Below are 19,201 nucleotides of genomic sequence, written 5' to 3'. Positions count from 1 at the left end.
ATATCCAGTATTCCCCAGACTAGTGCCCTTTGGATGTCACTGAACTACCACCATCCCTGACATTTGCAGATATTGATAGCAGCTGGTTTTCAAATATTGCGTCTTTGCTGAAATCAGGCAGCATATTCGCTGCAGTGTGTATACATGTGTAGGAAATTTGCTGCCTCCTTGAGGCTGTGTTCACACTCCTGCTTACTGCATATGTATCCTGTACTTGGCTGTAAGATGCTGCAGTTTAATGCGTTGCCTAATTTGTCTCTACTCAACGTGTGGACATCTTTGGGTAGACATCCCCAGCCATCAACACCCCTGGTGTGTGCACTAGCACAAACAAACTGAAGTCTCATTGATGTGAGAGCTAAGAGCACTCTGTCCTCCTGTGGTTTCCAGCAACTGGTATTACTGCCTCTGTGGGGGCACAGCCATCATGGCTAGTAGCCATCCATAGCAGATCCTCCACGAATTCTGAGTTGGTGGCCATCCCTGCCTCCTGTGGGAATAAGTTCCTTAGTTTTGCTATGTACTGTGTGAAGAAGTGCTTCCTTTTTTCTGTCCTGAATCTTCCAATATTGGATGTCCCCAAGTTCCAGTGTTTCAAGGAGAAAAACTTTTCTCTAGCCATTTTCTCCATGCCACCCACAATCTTACCAACTTCTGTCATGCTACCTGTTACTCACTTTTTCTCTAAACTAAAAAGTCCCAAATGCTGCAACCTTTCTCCAGGGGGGAGTTGTTCCATCACCCTATATGCTATGAGTAGAAATGATGGCTACTTCTTCCCAACCTGTCTTGTTTTGCACTTCTCAGCACCAAATTTCAGACGTACTTCTTTTTTAAAAATTTTAACTTTATAAATATCAAACTGCAATACATGTAAAAAGTACAAATAATTTAACTGATGAAGAATTATGTAGTATAAACAAACAGAACTCGTTTAAACATGATGAACACCAAGAAATTGAAGCAGCATCTCTTCTCATGGTGGCATAGGCTGAGGGGTGTCATTAAGTAACAATTAGGACCCCACCCCCCACATGCTTAATAGAACCATCTTAATTTACAAATCTTCGTCATCAAATGTCTCTGTGCATCTCAGCATCACTGTCTCATAATCCAGCTGGAGAACCTCTTCCTGTCAAACATATGCAGGGGGAGAGGGATAAAGTTCTTATTAGCAGTGAATGGCATTAGCAAAACAGGTAAATAAATATTCTTTCTCTAGAACAGGGGTAGCTGGCTTGGGGCCCTCCAGAGGTGGTCAGGCTCCAATCCTCATCCAGCCCTGACAAGCTGATGGAAGCTGGGTGTCCAATAACATTGGAAGGTCTGCAGATCTCCCATCCCTATCCTAGCAAAATCTAGTTACTCACTTCCGGCGGGGTTCCCCCTTCCCACATACCAATGAAGTTTAAATGTTCCCGTTATTTAATTTAAAAAGTGAGCTCTGGGACAAGCTGATTCGTTGGATGAAGCAGCTCAAAGTCTGCCACTCAGCAAAATGTTTATAATTGTTGATTTTGATGGGCACACCTGTCATTACTTCACTTCTACCCAACCCACACATGGCAGCTTTGGGGAGGTGAAGCAAATGTTAGCCGAGTTAAGTTAGCTGGGCATGCACACACGGAGAAAGAACAAGAGCTCTGCTAGCCATTTCTTGCTTTAAACGGAACAATACCTTTTCCTTTCAAAAGTGGAAAGGGTGCCACAAAAACAGAAAGGAAGAAAATGGATGCAGTTCAAACTGCCTTGAAGGATAAGAGCAAATGTCCATTTAACCCAGCAAAGTACAACAGAAATAGCCAAACCTGGTTAATCTGAACCATACTAACTCCAGACATGGAATGCCTAAGCAATGGGTGCTAAAGCAATTTTGGTGAATGGCCCCAAGTTCTAGTATTTTGAGAACGAGTATTTTTTACTCTGTTTGCTCTCCCTCTACGATTCATAGTTCTGTAAAGTTTCATCACTGTGCCACATCATGACAGCCACCTTTCAACATTCTAGAGTTCCAGCCACTTTCTTAAAAACAAAAAGTGGTTCTAAGTCTTTAGATCATTGCAGTTGGGCCTTCTCTACCTGCTCCACACTGATGGAAAACTGTGTGATTTGTTGCTGTTGTAAATATAGGATACACGCAGTATCATTACAAGCAGCCCTTCTTATATTGCTCAGAGATAATAGTGTCACAGACTTTAATGCATGTGCCCAGCCCTGAAGAACTTTGTGTTGACACCTCATCCTGGTCTCTAGGGATAACGTGAAGCATTTAATGGATATGGCGTTAAGCAAGGACAAAAGCTGTGGCTGAAACCAGTTATCCTAGCTGCACATTTCTCTTCATTGATGCGTATTCTCCTGCAGTTATGTAAAAAAGAAACTGGGCGCCACTGTTTCTTTTAAAAAAAAAGTAAACAAGTCCTCCTACTTCTTCCTGTTCAGCCCATCATCTCTCAACTAGAAACCTGCTATTCCTGCCCAATTAAACTTTGCAGTTATCTCTCTTCTACTGTTATGAATGAGTTGGACTGGGATGGACAGTCTTAGTCATCATCAGCCTGCAGATGAGTCACATAATTTTAGTCTGGTGAGATTTACTCAGGATACCCAGGCCCCCTTTACAAAACTACAGCTCCCAGGATCTCCTGTCCAGAGGAAATGGCTTTTATCATCCATCTGTACTGCTTCTATGCTCTAATCCAGGGCTTTTCAAACTTGGGACTCCAGCTGTTTTTGGACTATAAATCCCATCATCCCCAACCGCTGGTCCTGCTAGCTATGGGTGATGGGAGTTGTAGTCCAAAAACAGCTAGAGACCCATAATCATTAATCTCACTGCACAGGGCATTTGCTGCTCACAGCTTCTTTTCTCTTTCCTTCTCAGCCTTATGAATAGTCTGTCCCACTACTTCCTGTACCCCCAAGCTGCTGCTTCTCCCTGGGGCACTTGGAAGAATCCTTGCAAAGCTGGTGCTGGCTTCTGGCTTCTGCCTCCTCTTTGGTTCCTGCTGCATTAAGCCAGATAGAAAAGAAGGATTCACAGCAAGGACACAAAATGTTATAGTGTATACAGTGCAACTGCTTAGAGTACCAGCCAGTGGTGCTCCTCTTCAGGATTCTCTGTTCTATTCTCCCTTCCCCCTTTTCTGTTTTCCTTCATCAGCAGGCTCAGTCTTAAATGAACTCTCTTGTGCATAGATGCTGCTGTTAGGGCTATACTGTATAGAAGATCTACATCCAGATTATATGAGTCTGCTATCGATGTATCAAACACAGACAGTTTGGACTTCCACAACAACAAGCACACTACAGGCAAATGCTGCACCCTGGGGATAGTAGTTCTGTAATAGGGCACCTGCCCCAGTGAAATCCCTGTTTACCCACGACCTGAATCGCCAAGAGCAGTTAGGTATACCCTCATGTTTCAATTGAAAGACTGCCTGAAAGACAAACAGGCAAATGTGAAGTGAAAATTGCTGTTGCACCCAATTAGCTTTGAAATATATGCAAGACATTCTGAAAAAGGCCTTCAAACGGTGCATTAATTTAACCTACTTGCAGTGAACACAACGGGCGGTCCTAACATTACCTGCAAGTTTATATTTGGGGTGTGGAGGTGGGGTGGGCAGCCTTATAACAAGCACTTTGCAAAGTCCTACCTGGGATGGTTGTGTGTTAGCAAAAAACAGGCTCTTCAAGAAGCTGATGATCTGCAGGTAGAGGTGATGGTAATCCTCTTGGCTTTCTGAAGTACAGCCTGTGAATGCTGAGCTACAAACAGAAGAAGAGATTATAGTGAGACCTCTATCTACCCTGGAGAAGGAAAGGGAAAATTAAGAAAAATCAATGGTTCCCTTTCAATATGGACACTGAATTTGATGATCACCAACTGTTAGGTGTCATAAGTAAAGGCAAAGGGACCCCTGACCATTAGGTCCAGTTGTGGCTGACTCTGGGGTTGTGGCGCTCATATCGCTTTACTGGCTTTACAGCTTCCGGGTCATTTGGCCAGCATGACTAAGCTGCTTCTAGAGTGGTACCTATTTATCTACTTGCACTTTGACGTGCTTTCATACTGCTAGTTGGCAGGAGCAGGGACCTGATTGGCAAGTCCTAGGCTCAGTGGTTTAACCCAGAGCGCCACCCACGTCCCGTTAGGTGTCATAGTGGGAAGTATAACCTACAGAAACCTACCTTGTGTTTCTGCTGTCATGCCAATTAAAGGGAGTCTACCTTACTAACACAATCCACATCCATACATAATCATTAGCAGCAGAGCTAACTATATATTTACACAATGGATGATCAGGAAATGTTTCAGTTTCTAACTAATGAATAAATTGGCCAGTCACACCAACTAATGCTTCAGGCGCTAACAAAACAGGGTTCTCTCTCTCGCCCAACCATTCATTCATTCATTTAAAACATTTGTATTGTGCGTTTCCCTACTAGAGGTTGGCAGCTAACAACAGAAATAAAGCCATGAGCTAGCATTTTTAAAACATCACTTAAAAATAACACTAAAACAGCAGCCAAAGAGAAAAGACATCCCAGAATACAGCAAGCAATAGGATGATATACAGAGACAGCTACTAACCATTTCAATAAAACAACCATTTATAATCCAGAGCCGCCTTTAAAAAGGAAGGTTTTCCACCAACCTACAAAGCATTGTTAAGGAGAGGTGGTGGTCGTGGAGTGAAATAGTGATTTATGCTATGATCTTGGCCAGGGGTCAGCAAACTTTTTTCGCAGGGGGCCAGTCCACTGTCCCTCAGACCTTGTGGGGGGCCGGACTATATTTTGGGAACACCCCGACTCTACCCTCCCTTCTCCACAGCACCAGACGAGCCCCAGTGGCTGCTTACCTGTGACTTGCAAGCGGCAGGAGCTGGTGGAGGCGGGATGATGGGCGGCGTGAAAGGGCTGGCTCTGGAGAGGGGCTGCTTAAAATGGAGCTCAGCCAACTGCGGCTCAACAAAGCCCATCCCCTTCCTCCTCTAGGCAGGGCAGGGATGAACCAGGAGGAGGGAGGGAGGAGGAGCCGCGGCGGTGTGTGTGTGTGGGGGGGGTAATGGCACAGCCTGAACAATCAGAATACCCACACCAATTCACGCAGCAATTCCTGGGCTGGATCCAGAAGGCAACTGGGCCGGATCCGCCCCCCGGGCCTTAGTTTGCCGACCCATGATCTTGGCAGTCCACAGAACTGAGCCTATTACCTTTGGCTGGACATTTCTTGGGTTTCATTTCTATCCAGGAAGCTAGTTGCCACATCGAATGCATCTTCAAAGAGGATCTAAAAAAAGAGAGAGATGGCATTTTGGATACTAGCTCTCAGCTAGATATGGTGTTAGTGTCTTCTTTGAACACTATGCCACTCACAACAACAACATAGGAAGGTATTCTGCGAAGCACTATATCTAACAAAAACACACACCTCGCAATCCTGCATGACAAAGGAATGCAGATGGACAAACATGGAAGGAAGGAACTTGGAACTCATGAGCAATAAAGCTTTTAGTGTCAATCATCTCTTTAAAAATCTAGTTTTTATCTCTTAAAAAACACAGGCTATTATTAGGGTAGGTCGTGTTTTGTTTCCTGGTTTTATAAGAGTTGGCCATAATTAATAAAAAGTGTGGGACAGAAGCCAGCTAGTTTCACTGTGAGCGTCACTTTTTAATTCTCTGTAACCCTTGAATCTGGGTCAGTTATTCACAACAGCTTCAGTGAAAGCTAGGGATTGTGCTGGTAGCTCCATCCTTTTCTAGCATTGTGCTAAACTGCATCATCTGAATTCCAGATCCAACTCGGTTGTGTGCACGTAACTGGGTTTAAACCACCTTTCTATAACACAGTGAATGTATCTGCAGCATGTGAATTGTATCTGTGTTTTATGTTTCTGTTTTAGCCTAGTTGTAACCAAGATTCCTCAAGTGTGAAGGCGAGGAGGGATGGGGAACCTGTGGCCCTCCAGATGTTGACGGACTCCAACTCCCATCATTCCTGAACACTGACTAGGGGTGATGAGAAGTGGGAGTCCAGGAACCTCTGAAGGGCCGCAGGTTCCTCATCCCTGGCCTTCTTCATGGCTCAAGGAATCTTGAGTTAATCACAACAACTAATGTCTCAGACGCTAACATAACATAGGTCTCTCTCTCCTACTTATTTATTTAAAACATTTATATTCCACCTTTCCTCAGTCACAATCCCAGGTTTGGATGACACACTAAGCTAACCTTTTACCTTAGCTAAGCCTAGCACAGCAAAACATTGGGGGAAGAGCAAAACAGCTAATCTCTTCCTTGGGAGGCTGCACATTCCTGTTTCTACTAAGCCATGGTTTGGCTTAGCATAACGGATCAACCAAGCCACTGTCTCAACCTGAGATGTGCTTTTACACTTTCAGTAGCAACACTGCATGGAGAACTCCCACAGGGTATGGTTATTCTCTTTATTATGAAGGGAGACTTTGCAAAGCAATGATATTGCCTCAGCAGAACTGATTAAGTGGCGGTACACGAAGTTTTGCTGCTTGATTAGACTAGTTGGTTAGCCGTGATGGTTGAAATCATGCCAATAGATAAAGTATGAGGAATATGATTGGTAGATTGGCTAGTAACATCACAAAGTCTCATGAACTGTACCTTTGCACGGAATTTGTACATTTACTGTATGGAAGCATAGAGATACACACACACACACACACACACACACATAAGGTATTCATTTCATTCATATAAATCAGGGGTTGGCAAGGTTTACCGGCCATGGGCCGGATCACTCCCACAGAGATCGTCCGTGGGCTGGACTGGCGCAGCGTGATGCCGGAAATCACGCCTGCACAGAAGCGATTTTTGGAGTCTAGACACGCGCAGACGCAATTATGGGCACCACTTGGCGAGTTCCCGCACTGCATCGGTTTAGCACAGTGCACGGGGGACTCACCGAGTGGGCGGTTCAGTTCAGGGGCGGCTTGTGGGCTGGTAAAACGGTCTTTGTGGGCCACATCTGGCCCATGGGCTACACATTGCCGACCCCTGATATAAATATTAACCTTAATTATTCATATTGGCAGCTCAACCTTGTCAAGATTTAATTCTGCAATCTTTTGTATTTTTCCTAATACATGGGTCTCTTGTTGATTGTTATACATTGTTATTTTATTCATTTATTTCATAAAATTTCTATATGTAAACCCACCCACCCATTCAAATTACATGGGGCTGATGCTACTGCTTGCTTTGATTGCTGACCTCTTTACCCTTCTCCATGAGTGAGTTTTGCCTGCCTGCCCAGTCACTGTGCTGTTTATGTCTGGAGGGGCTCAAACATTTTTCTTCCTTCATTTCAAGATGGCCACTTTAGCTGAGAACCTCAGGTTTACAGCTTTTGTTGGAAACAGGTGCTGCCTTACCTGTAATTTTTCCTCACCCGTCTAATGACTCCTGCCATTTATTCTCAGGACCTGCCCTGCCTTCTGAGTTTATAATTTATCCTAGTGATTTTAAAATAGGTCATTACACCTGCCCTACACTTTTGGGGTGTGTGCCAGCATTCTTGAAGATTAGGAGCCAGGGCAAGTGTCAGAACCTAGAATCTCTTGACACCCCATCAGGGCCCACTGCTGATGCCTGTCCTCCCGGATTTCTGTTTCATCAGATTTATTTATTTATTAATCCAAGTCAAACGCTCCCTGTAGCATTGAGCACCCCAGTCAAGCCATAGTTTTAATTTACCACAATGTATTCATTTATTTATTATTTGTAAAACTGCCTGTCATAGCAGGACGATACATAGAATGAAAAAAGCAACAAAAGAGAACAATAAAAAAGGTGTCAGTAAAACACCGAAAGTGATTTGCTAGACTGATCCTTCTTTGGAGGCACTGTGCTCCAGCATTTGGGAGTGGGTTGAGGATTTTAACAAGCCATTCGCCTGAAATTGTTTATTGCCTGCTTTGGTACTGTTTTGACACTGTTTATTTTATTGACTATTTACTTATGTATTGTGTGATTCAGGGCCGTCTTAAGCATATCCGGCACCATGGTGCAAAGATCCCTCTGGCGCCCCCGCCTTTCCCAGAGTTGTTGACCTTTTTTTAGGGCTGGACGCGGCACCTCCTGGCTCAGCTGGCCACTCGCTTCGTGCCACAGTGGCCACAGCAGGCAGCACACCAAGCGCGCAGACCTGCACCGAGTGCGCGTTGTGCCACTCCCGCCAAGCATTGGCTCAGTTTTTCCCCTTTTAGCCTTCTGGCCCCCCCGCAGAATTCGGCGCCTGCAGGCTAAAAGGGGAAAAAACGAGCTGATGCTCAGCGGGAGCAGTGCACGCACCCTCACTCACTCATTCGGTGTTCCCCGGACTCTCACCCTCCAGAAACTGGCGCCCTGGCACCCCTATGGGTAAGGCAGACCTGGTGTGATTGTTGTTTCATTGATAAGCAATGCCCTGGGACATTATGGTACAAAACTGGCTATAAATCCCACGCAGAGAAATAAAACAGTCAGTTGGATCAGCTGCCTGCCTTTTTTAGAGAACACTGCTTAAGGCACTACTACCTGCTCTCAGAGGGAGGCCCTGCTTCTTGCAGAGGCTACAGGTGGAGGATGGGGCCTACCAAAAGGTGCTTTGCCCGGGGCCAACTTCAACCTTAGAGCCGGTCCTGGTTAGAACTCTGAAGCTTGAATCCTACCTTAAGAGTGATTCTTTCTCACCTCCTCTGGTGTGGACACTAGCGAACCGCTGGCTTCCTGACTAGCTCCGCTGTCCCTCACACTGCCCTCAGTACAAGGAGGCTCTTGGGAAGCCATCTTGACCTCAGTGATGAAATTCTGCCTCTGATTACAGTACTGCAGGACACCGTCCCTCCTCTCTTCAGGGAGGCCCTGCCACAGGTGGGAAACGGCTGTGGACACCACAGGAAGAGTAACGTCTTCGGGGCTCACAACCCCATTATCTACCAGCAGGTCTACTGTCTGTTTGTAAAAATGTAAGTATCTAGATAAGAGAGGAAAGGAGACAGCTTTCAGAATGTGGTCTGGATAGCATCCAATAGCGCAGAGACCAACTGGCTGGTCCCTTTTGTGACTCATATATTCAGTAGCAGCCATAAGAAGGTGGCACAGTTTAGGAAGCTGCCTCGTCCCAGATCAGATTATTGTCTGTTCTAACGGTTAATAGATTTCCAGGAGGATCAAGCAGAGAGTGCTCTTTCCTGCTACCTGAACCCTTTTCTTCTTCTTTTAAATGGAGTTAACCAAGGTCTGAGCCTGGGACAGACGTTCTGCATGCACAAGTGAACCACCAACAGAGCAATGGGCCCTTCTCTTTGTACACCAAAGTATCAAGCCAGGGAATCACCCTGCATTTCTCCTGGTGACTGAACATATATGGTCTTGTTTTCAGCTGTGTTAAACATGTCATCCTATTCAGTAGTCTATTATGCTTGTTAACTCACTGGAAGTTTCCCTAAATTATGATTTAGGGTAGGTGGGTGGATGGGGGGGAGAGAATGAGTTGATTTCTTGTGTTGCCCAACTATCTAGCCATAGTACATAGACCCATAGTTGGAAGGGACCCCGAGGGTCATCTAGTCCAAACCCCAGGAATGCAGGAATCTTTCACACAACGTGGGGCTCGAACTCATGACCCACAGATTAAGTTTCTCATGCTCTACCAGCTGAGCTATCCAACCACTAAGGTCACAACTGTGCCACATCTGATAAAAGAACCAATTACTGGAGGAGAATCAGTGACGTAAAGAGGACACACGTGCTTGCCCTATTATTGCACAGCAACAGCCAGTTATTCACTGTTGTCGTGGCAGACCTGGTCAGACTTGCCCTAAGGAGTATCACTGAAGGTGGGGAGGGAGGGAGCAGAAACCACAAAAGGAGTTGTATAGGTTTTGTGAGGAGTTAAGTACTTATTTTGCTGGCTAGAACTTTTGCGGACAGTCAAAGAACTCAGTATCTGTTACTTAGAAAAGGCAGCAATAAAGTGTATGAGAGAAGCAGGCTTGCGCCACCTGCTGGCCAAGCTGGACTGATACCTCTATTTCAGCCTGACCCTCAAAAGAGAATTGCAGAATTATAGTGCAGAATTATAACATTATGTTATGTGGTGGGCATATAATACTTAAAAAAGCAGCAATAGAAGATAAGTCATCACAAATGTGCATCAAGCTAGGTCTTAGCTTGTCATTTGTATCAACAAAACATTATCCCAAGCTTGTATGGGATGAATATATACCTATATCTATATCTATATCTATATGGGTTGGTGGGTGTGTTCTACAGTGCTCAAGCCATTTAAGCTATTCTGTTGACTATGACAGATGTGAGCAAACATTTCCTCTCTTCACAGGGGAAAAGAATTTTCTAAAAGCTGCAAAGCTTAGTGACAAATGGAGCTGCTTTCCTGTGGCCTTCCTATGTTACGTATGGCAGAGCAAAAGTGTCAGGGACTATATTATTACCATTATTATTAATTAAATTTGTATACCGCCCTATACCTATAGATCTCAGGGTGGCTAACAACATAAAATATAACAATGACAATATAAAAAATGCAAAATACATAATAAAAACAAAGACAACCCAATAATTCCCCCTATACAAAGGTAACCAATCACTCCAGCAGAATTTCCACAGGGTACAGTTTCTCTCGTTAGGGAGTCCTATGAAGAGAGAAGTCAGACCCACAGCAATCACCCTATCCTGCAGCTATTGGTGTCTTTCTTGTATCAGGCAAGGACTCAGAAAATTCCGTCCTCTGTAACGTTAGCCGGTGGGTTGTTCCAAAGGGAGAAACAATGGAAAAGCTTCACATACCGCTCAAACTCCATAAGGTCAGGAGAAGAGGCAGCTGGCGACTGCGTCAGCCTCAGAGTCACATCCTCCCCTACCGAGGTCTTTTCGTGTTCCTGAATCACGTACCAGACAGTAGCGCCACTCTGACTCGCAGAATTTGAAGGAGGGGATGCAGCAGCACTAGAAGCAAGAAAAGGAAAGCTAGAAAATATTTAGGGGATGAGAGATTGACTGGCTGTGGATTTTATCCAGTCACAGTGGACCCACTGAAATGAATTACCCTAGCCAATTTTAGTTTGTTAACTTCAATAGGTCTGCTCTGAGTAAAACTTAATTAGACAAAAGCTTTTATTATGAGCAGGTACTTTTTTTCCAAATAACTTGCCAGGCTATCCAAATCATGTTAAGAAAAGGACTACATTGGCAGAGAGAAGCAAATGTAAGAGGAGTTTAGGTCTGGGACTGATAAGATGCTACAAAATGAGTTGCTTTTAAGGGTTGACTCAGCCTGCTCTGCAATAATTTTGCTTCTTGTTTGTTTCTATAGCCTGAAACTGTGTGTACATACACAACTCACAAGGCAGAAGCAGTTTATCCTCCTGAAGCTTGCAAAAAAGTTTTCTGAGTTGCTTAAAGGGGACAAATTCAGTACATCTATATTTTTTGGTGACTTACCTGTGATTGTTGAAGTACATTTTGACATATTCTTCCTTTACTTCCTCCAAGCTCGATGGATGGCCATCCTCCAGATTTAAAACCTCTGTTGCCAGAAGAATGAGCACCCATCAACAAAGTGGCACATTTTGAAGCTCTCTCACACCAGGCCCATTTCAAGGAAATGATGGGGGTAAATGGCTTCATAAGCTACCAACAAGATACTGGTATATATATTTTAAATCCTCATCCTTTTTTTATGCTCAAAACACCTTACAATAAAAAAACACACTATATATCACAATGTAAAAACCAAGGGGAAAGCAGAGTAAAACGAAATAAGCACTAGAACTGTAAATTCCAGAAGGAAATACAATCAAGTTAGCAAGCCAGAGAAGACAGGGCCCATGAGGGATCACAGAAAAATCCCGCAACTTTATTTTGGAAGGGGCCATGCAGAAGGCTCAATCCCCAGCATGAAAGGATCAGGTAGCGCAGGGGATGAGAAAGGAACTCTGCCCAAGCCTCCGGAAAGCCACTGCCAGTCAGAGTAGACAACAGTGGGTCAGATGGGGGGAAAGGAAGAGGCAAGATAGCCTGGGGAAAAAGTGACATCACCAAAGGATAATTTGTAGCCTGAGCAAAGATTAAAATTGAGGTCTCTCCAGTCCAAATCTAGCATGCCTTCTGTATTTACTGATACACACTGAGGGACAGAATACATATGACTTAATCACACAGTTCATCTTTGAGTGCAAACTCCTCCCCCATCATAAATTTCAGTGGGCAGGAGGTGTGAGCTAGAATGAGACCCTGGCATGAAATAATTAATGATGGAATCCTTCCTAGGCCATTCATTTCAATGTAAAGGAAAAGTCAGAACAATGTTTAAAATTAGGTCATTAATTAGGTATCAGTTGCAGACTAAAAAGAAGTGAATACCAATTGTAATTGCTGGATTGATTTCTGTTCTGCACTTTGGGACAAAAGCACAAACGGTGGCAATTTCTGCTTCTGTTTCCATTAGAATTCTCCAACATCCCTAGCTGAAGACATAGGTTTACCACCTCACCTACTGTTTGTAAGAAGAACCAGTCTCAGGATGGTATGTCAGAAGGAACAAGAACCTCAGCCATCTGCAGGGACAGTTTACCTCTTTAGTCATGTCTGCCTAGTACATTTTCCTACTGAAAAAGTCAGGGAAAAGGTTTTTCATATTTAAACGAGGTCTCATGGCGCTGGTACGATACCTTTCATCTTCAGCAAGTTTTCCAAGGTTTTCTCCAGCTCCTGGATATAATTCTTAGCCTTGCATAAAACCTGACACTAAACAAAAACAGAGAACAGGCCCAATCTAGCTGTGTTCTGAGCAGATTAACATTTTAATATGCCTTAGATTTTTCTGATCGTCTTCTTGTTGCTGGCTAAACATCCATTTGAAGACTTCAAATACTGTACAATGGATTATGAAAAGCAAAGGAAGACAGCACAGTAAATAAATATCCACCACGTCAGGAAATGCATGGCCTTTCATGCATATTGTTTCGACCCTTTGTTGTATTCCTCAAAACACATAAAGAAAAGATGGATTCAGAAGCCAACATTCTCCTCCAAGAGCTATAATTCTCAGAGTGGCTTAACAGTCAACCTCTCTTCCCAGAAATTGTAGTTCTATGAGGAGAACTGGAGTCTCCTAACAATTCACAGCACTCCTGGGAACAAACTAGTTCCCAAGAGTCCTTGAGGAAAGCCATGACTGTTTAAAGAGGAACAACAGTGTTTCAAAAATAGTGCAGATGGGCCCATAGGTGCTGATTCCGAGTTATTTCTATACCTTTGATGTGGAGTTATCTTGCTGAGAATATACTGTTTCTCGTAGGTTGTTGAAAAGTCCTGCCAAGGTAGCTCTGTTGCGTGCCTGAGACAACCGTCTTTTGCCCCCTTGCGACTTTGGATCCTGCAGATGTGTACGATACTTAGAAGTCACTCTAGCATATGGGGTGCTACAATTTCCAGATGTCTCCATCAAAAGCTGTAAGACAATGTCATTCCACTGCTTAAAAAACAGCTTAATATCAGCAGTGGCGAGTGCAACAAAGCAAACTGATTTTAAGCAACATGAGCCCCAGCACCCCTTAGCTTGTTAATGCCTGCTAAGTGCTAAAATGATCAGAAAGTCACTGTAGGTAATCTATATCCATGAAGACCCAGCCAGAAAAATAAAATACAATAGGAAGTGCAAAGAGTATCCGAAGTAAACCCCAAAATAGGAATGCATCTCAAGACAAAATGTGGGTTTTATTTTTAAAGCAGCCCATTTCAAAGCATTTTCAAACCAGCAAATTCAGGTTGTGTAATTAAATATGATTTCGAGCTCTTGTGCAACAAACCTGTTTTCCTCCCACAACTGGACTTTTGTGACAAGGAAATTGTAAATGCACTGGAAAGTGTGGGATGTTGTATAACCTCCCCACAACAAATCAGAACAAATGCTTGATAAATAGCCCCCTGCAAACCTGTAAAAACAAATGAAGATTAATGCTCAATCTGGAAGTGACCTAGGTCAGGCTGTCATTTTAACTTGGGTTGACCAAACCAATGGTCTCTTGCTAGCCTCTGTTAAGCCTTAAAGACAGCTCTGAGTCCTTGTTATCCATTAGCGTTCCTAGGCCCTGTTCATGTCCTCTGAGAAAAACCTGACACAAAGAAATTTAGCAGATGACACTTTTCCCAGCACAGAAGCCCAGTTATTAAAAACAGTAGATAAGGTGGCAAACTTGTATGTCTGCATTTCACCATGTCAGCCTGCAGGTGGAGTTCACCTATGGGGAAAACGACAACAACACAATCTTTTACAGTGGTACCTCAGGTTAAGAACTTAATTCGTTCTGGAGGTCCGTTTTTAACCTGAAACTGTTCTTAATCTGAGGTATTACTTTAGCTAATGGGACCTCCTGCTGCCAGAGCACGATTTCTGTTCTCATCCTGAAGCAAAGTTCTTAACCCGAGGTACTATTTCTGGATTAGTGGAGTCTGTAACCTGAAGCGTCTGTAACCCGAGGTACCACTGTACATATACTGAAAACCAACAAGTCTGGGAGTAGAAGAGGCAATACCTAATTTTTTATGTTCATGAATTTTTAATATTTTTGCAGAGCAGTCACACAAAACTCTACCTGATGAAATTCAGCCAGCACAGCTTTACCAACCTAGCTGCTGTTTCAGAGAAGTAAATTACACTTACAAGTTAGCAACATGCCTGCACAGGGATTTGTAATTAGTCTGGCATTCTTAACCACTACATCAAATTGGTTCAGGAAACACCAGGGGCGGGCCAGAGGTAAACTGATAAGAAAACCGTTGTGTGCTTTCACAATGTATGTCAAGCTGCTGTTGAAGAAACAGAATTGTGGTCAGGAAGAAAATAGTTACCCTATTACCCACAAGTAATAGGTCCACTGTTTTAGCCAGACATCCTCTTGACAAATCTCTACCAGATCCTTTAAGGCTGAAATTCTGCATGCTTATGTCTGACTGGACATGTGACTGGATTCAGTGGGACTTAAATAGTTCCAAATAAATATGCTTGGGATTGGGGTGCACATTTATTTTGCATTCAAGAACAGTGCAAGAGGCTTGCACAGACCCTTTTTGCAACACAGAGCATATATTACATCCCTCCAATTCTACTGAGATCCTAGGATAAAACCAGTTGTAACTGAGGTGTGACTCATGGCTTATTCCTTCCTTTGCCGCCAAAAATATTTAGTTCTGGAAATATATATAGAAAGGAATAAGGACTGTGCTTCAAACAGCACTTAGAGATTTTGTACAACAGAAGCAAATAATTCATTTTTGATATTTTGAATTAAACAAACAGTGCTGCAGACTCCTGCCAAGTTCTGCAAATCTTGAGTGGAAAGGCTCTTGATATTTACATAGCAGTCTGGTATCACCAGTTAATTATGTCAGTGGATTTCTTATTCTACTCCACAGCAATATATAGTTAACTCAGTTGACACTGAGTGACCACAGGATTGATCCCTCCCACTTGGTATTTTCAAGAGCACATTTAAACCCACTGTGACATTTTTCAAATACAGACTTACATCTGAGTAAACTGGTATTTAGAAGAAAAGTGTTTTTAAGATTTGGGGAAGGCCGTAGCTCAGTGGTAGCAGACCACCTGCCTTACTTCAAAAGCTCCCAGGATTCCTGGCCTTGCCCAGCGGGCACTGGGAATTTTTCTGAAACCCTGGAGAGCTGCAGTTCACACAGACAGAATAATGACAGCAAATTTCAACTAGTTCGTTGCTGTCTCAAACCAGCCTTTCCATTATTTTTAAAAATCCACTTTCCCAACTGACTTCAGGGGAGTTGGGGAATCTGCTGTCTCTCCAACCACGGCGCTGCTGTTGAAAAATATCTACAATCCCTCTACCTGCCCCGCCCGTTTCTCCACTACATTTCACCGCCTTTCCCCCCAGACATTGCTCTGCTTTAGGGGAGCCAACTCCTTCCCCACTTTATGCCCCCAGCCTCCCTCTGCCCCTTTGCAGACTCGGCCCTGGGATACGAGAGGAAGACGCTGCACGCCTCTTTGCAGAAGATGCCTCACGCGAAGGATGCTTTTCAAGCGGCGCCTGCTCCTCCAGCTCACCTTGCGCCAAGCTAGCAGCCAGCAGCGCAGCTTTCGCAGCACGCGCCCCTCCGCGCGCCTTCCCGCTCTATCCCCTCGCCCTAGCGCTAGCCGAGAGGCGCACAGCCAATCAGAGCACAGGAGGCATCTCAAGCCACCAATAGGAAAGCTCCGGTGTCGAGCCGGCCGTTCTGGTAGCGGGGCTGGAAAAGGGCAACAAAAACGCGGGAAAGAAAAACGGGGGAGCGGCAGAAAAGGGGAAAGAGGCGAAGCGGGGACGGAGATTTGGGAAAGTGGGTGAAGCTGAGTGAGGGGGTTTTAAAGTACCGGGCAGCAAACAGCATTTACTCGTGTGTCGCTTAACATAGGTATAGGTTAGAATATAGTACTGTACGTGGAACGGAAGTTGTTTACTCTTGATACACCCATAGTTAAGTACCTCCTGCATTTGTGTTTCTGGTGCAGCGCTGCGTTCACACGGGCATGAGGCAGGTGGCCGTCCTTTGAGTATCTCCGTGTAAACGCAACCCAATTTAGACCGGATGTTGTGTGTGCTGGAAGAAAGCGTTTGTAGGCGCTGGGTGTCTCCTTTAAACCGGGTCACTTCCTCTGCACGTGCCTAGCGGATGAAACACCTGACACGTGTAGCTCGCGCCCAGTCCACCCAAGATAGGGTTTAAATTGCATTTGGGAGGGAAAAGGCGAGTGGTGGATCCACATGTAAACAGATTACAGTACTATGCCGGAGAAAGAGTTTGTAAGGCGCCCTCTTGAGTGAAGACTTTCAAACACCAGCTTGCAGTGGGGCAACCTGGTCTGACCAGCTCCCCGAAGTAGTATTTTGTTGTTTTTTATAAGATATTTATTAAGATTTTTTAAAATATTACAATAAAAGTGAAAAAAATAACAAAAATACAAAATAAAAATGGTTAAAAACACCCAGATTTCCCATTACTTATTTTCCTTTAGCTTGTTTCCCGGACCTCCTCGTACCTCCCTTTTTTGTATTCCACTTCAATCTGTTGGTTCAGCAAATCCTTACCCTCTTTAATTATCCCAATCCTTGATGCTATTAAAAATAATAGCATTAGATTTTTACCTATTTATAACCCTTTTTTCATATTCCCTTAAAGCATTACAGCTGGAAACCACTTAATTTCTATCCAACATCATTCTAACATTCATTAATTTTACAATATTTCTGTAGATAATCTTTGAATTTCTTCCACTCTTCTTCCACCGACTCTTCTCCCTGGTCTCGGATTCTGCCAGTCATTTCCGCCAATTCCATATAGTCCATCAATTTCATCTGCCATTCTTCCAAAGTGGGTAGATCTTGTGTCTTCCAATACTTTGCAATGAGTATTCTTGCTGCTGTTGTGGCATACATAAAAAAGGTTCTATCCTTCTTTGGCACCAATTGGCCGACTATGCCCAGGAGAAAGGCCTCTGGTTTCTTCAAGAAGGTATATTTAAATACCTTTTTCAGTTCATTATATATCATTTCCCAGAAAGCCTTAATCCTTGGGCACGTCCACCAAAGGTGAAAGAATGTACCTTCAGTTTCTTTACATTTCCAACATTTGTTATCGGGCAAGTGATAAATTTTTGCAAGCTTGACTGGGGTCATGTACCACCTGTATATCATTTTCATAATATTCTCTCTTAAAGCATTACATGCCGTAAACTTCATACCTGTGGTCCACAACTGTTCCCAGTCAGCAAACATAATGTTATGTCCAAAATCTTGTGCCCATTTAATCATAACAGATTTCACCGTTTCATCCTGAGTATTCCATTTCAACAGCAAGTTATACATCTTTGACAAAATCTTAGTTTTGGGTTCTAACAGTTCTGTTTCTAATTTTGATTTTTCCACCTGGAAGCCAATTTTATTCTCCAAATTATATGCCTCCATTATCTGATAATAATGAAGCCAGTCTCGCACTTTATTTTTTAGTTTCTCAAAACTCTGCAGTTTCAGTCTATCTCCATCTTGTTCCAAAATTTCCCAATATTTCAGCCAATTGGCCTCCATATTGAGCCTTTTCAGAGCTTTCGCTTCCATCGGTGACAGCCACCTTGGGGTTTTGTTTTCCAATAAATCCTTGTATCTTATCCAAACATTAAACAATGCTTTCCTGACAATATGGTTTTTAAATGCTTTATGCGCTTTGACCTTGTCATACCACAGATATGCATGCCCCCAAAGTAGTATTTTGGGGTATACAAGCTACCACCTTTTCCCCAAAGCTGCTTTGGCCATCTTGAACAGTTGCTACACTACACGCAGCACGTACCTGGCAGCAAAGAAATAAATGCTGAGGAAGAACAATTCTCCCTTGCTGCTTTACTATAGAAAACAAATAGAATTTAAAATGTAAAAATAATGAATATGATTTATGGGTGACCACGAAGCACGCCTCGCTAACGTTCAATAGGATGCACGCATACAAGAAAATGTGTAGCAATTTTACAAGGAAAGCAATGACAGCTGCTGTCGTGCTGTTTCACAGACGTCTTAAGATGTTGCTTTGCTGTCATTTCAGTTTAAAATTCCAGGAGTGAACTTGGGTTTTCAGACACACATGGATGCTGACTTAGAAACCCCTTGCACCTGTGCGACTGATGTTATTTTTCTGGCCTTGAGGGCGGGTGGGGAATGCTATACTCATATAACAATGGAATATATCGGTGGGCGTGAAGAGAGGATCGTGCAACAAGGTAGGAAAGTAAATTCTCCCAGAGAGAGAGCAAACTGGCTAATAATAATAATAATAATAATAAAGTAACAATGATTAGAGTCCATAGAGTGCCTGCTGACAGGTCTGGATGAAGTATTAACACCATGTGTGCTAATGGCAGGTAAACCCTCGGCTGGATTGTCGGCAAGTTTGTTGCGGCATCTGGGATCCTTACAATCTCGAAAGGTGTGCTTAAAACGATGCATTTTCCCTTAACAGTAAGGAAGGTTCCAACTCGCGGTTGCAGAGAAGCGCCCGCCTTGATGCTCAGGCCCGAGCCTTCAACCCAACAAAACCAGACAGTCTCCTCTCTTTCAAAGCGAAACAAAAGCCAACGCGATCCCGCT

At 43.6% G+C, this 19,201-nt stretch overlaps 1 protein-coding gene across 8 annotated transcripts; it reads right to left on the bottom strand.

The window, feature by feature from the left end:
* Nucleotides 1-838: 838 nt before the first annotated feature.
* Nucleotides 839-19,108, bottom strand: STRA8 (stimulated by retinoic acid 8). 8 transcript variants are annotated; one of them, XM_080972081.1, is made up of 10 exons: nucleotides 16,132-16,208; nucleotides 14,716-14,861; nucleotides 13,306-13,503; nucleotides 12,722-12,797; nucleotides 11,493-11,577; nucleotides 10,839-10,997; nucleotides 8,721-9,003; nucleotides 5,223-5,299; nucleotides 3,660-3,771; nucleotides 839-1,132 (listed from the first exon to the last, which is right to left on the bottom strand). In XM_080972081.1, the coding sequence occupies exons 3-10, from the start codon at nucleotides 13,495-13,497 to the stop codon at nucleotides 1,058-1,060; spliced, it is 1,059 nt and encodes a 352-aa protein (XP_080828207.1). In that variant the 5' UTR covers nucleotides 13,498-13,503; nucleotides 14,716-14,861; nucleotides 16,132-16,208; the 3' UTR covers nucleotides 839-1,057. The 8 variants fall into 8 exon arrangements, with proteins under 8 accessions (XP_080828207.1, XP_080828206.1, XP_080828210.1 ...); XM_080972080.1 differs by lacking the exons at nucleotides 14,716-14,861; nucleotides 16,132-16,208 and adding exons at nucleotides 15,162-15,242; nucleotides 16,090-16,106; XM_080972084.1 differs by lacking the exons at nucleotides 14,716-14,861; nucleotides 16,132-16,208 and adding an exon at nucleotides 19,030-19,108.
* Between the last annotated feature and the right edge of the window lie 93 nt (nucleotides 19,109-19,201).

Source organism: Podarcis pityusensis (assembly GCF_964106645.2).
Source record: "Podarcis pityusensis genome assembly, chromosome: 10".
Classification (NCBI taxonomy): domain Eukaryota; kingdom Metazoa; phylum Chordata; class Lepidosauria; order Squamata; family Lacertidae; genus Podarcis; species Podarcis pityusensis.
Note: the sequence above shows the minus strand (reverse complement) of the source record. Positions and strands in the feature narration are given on the sequence as shown.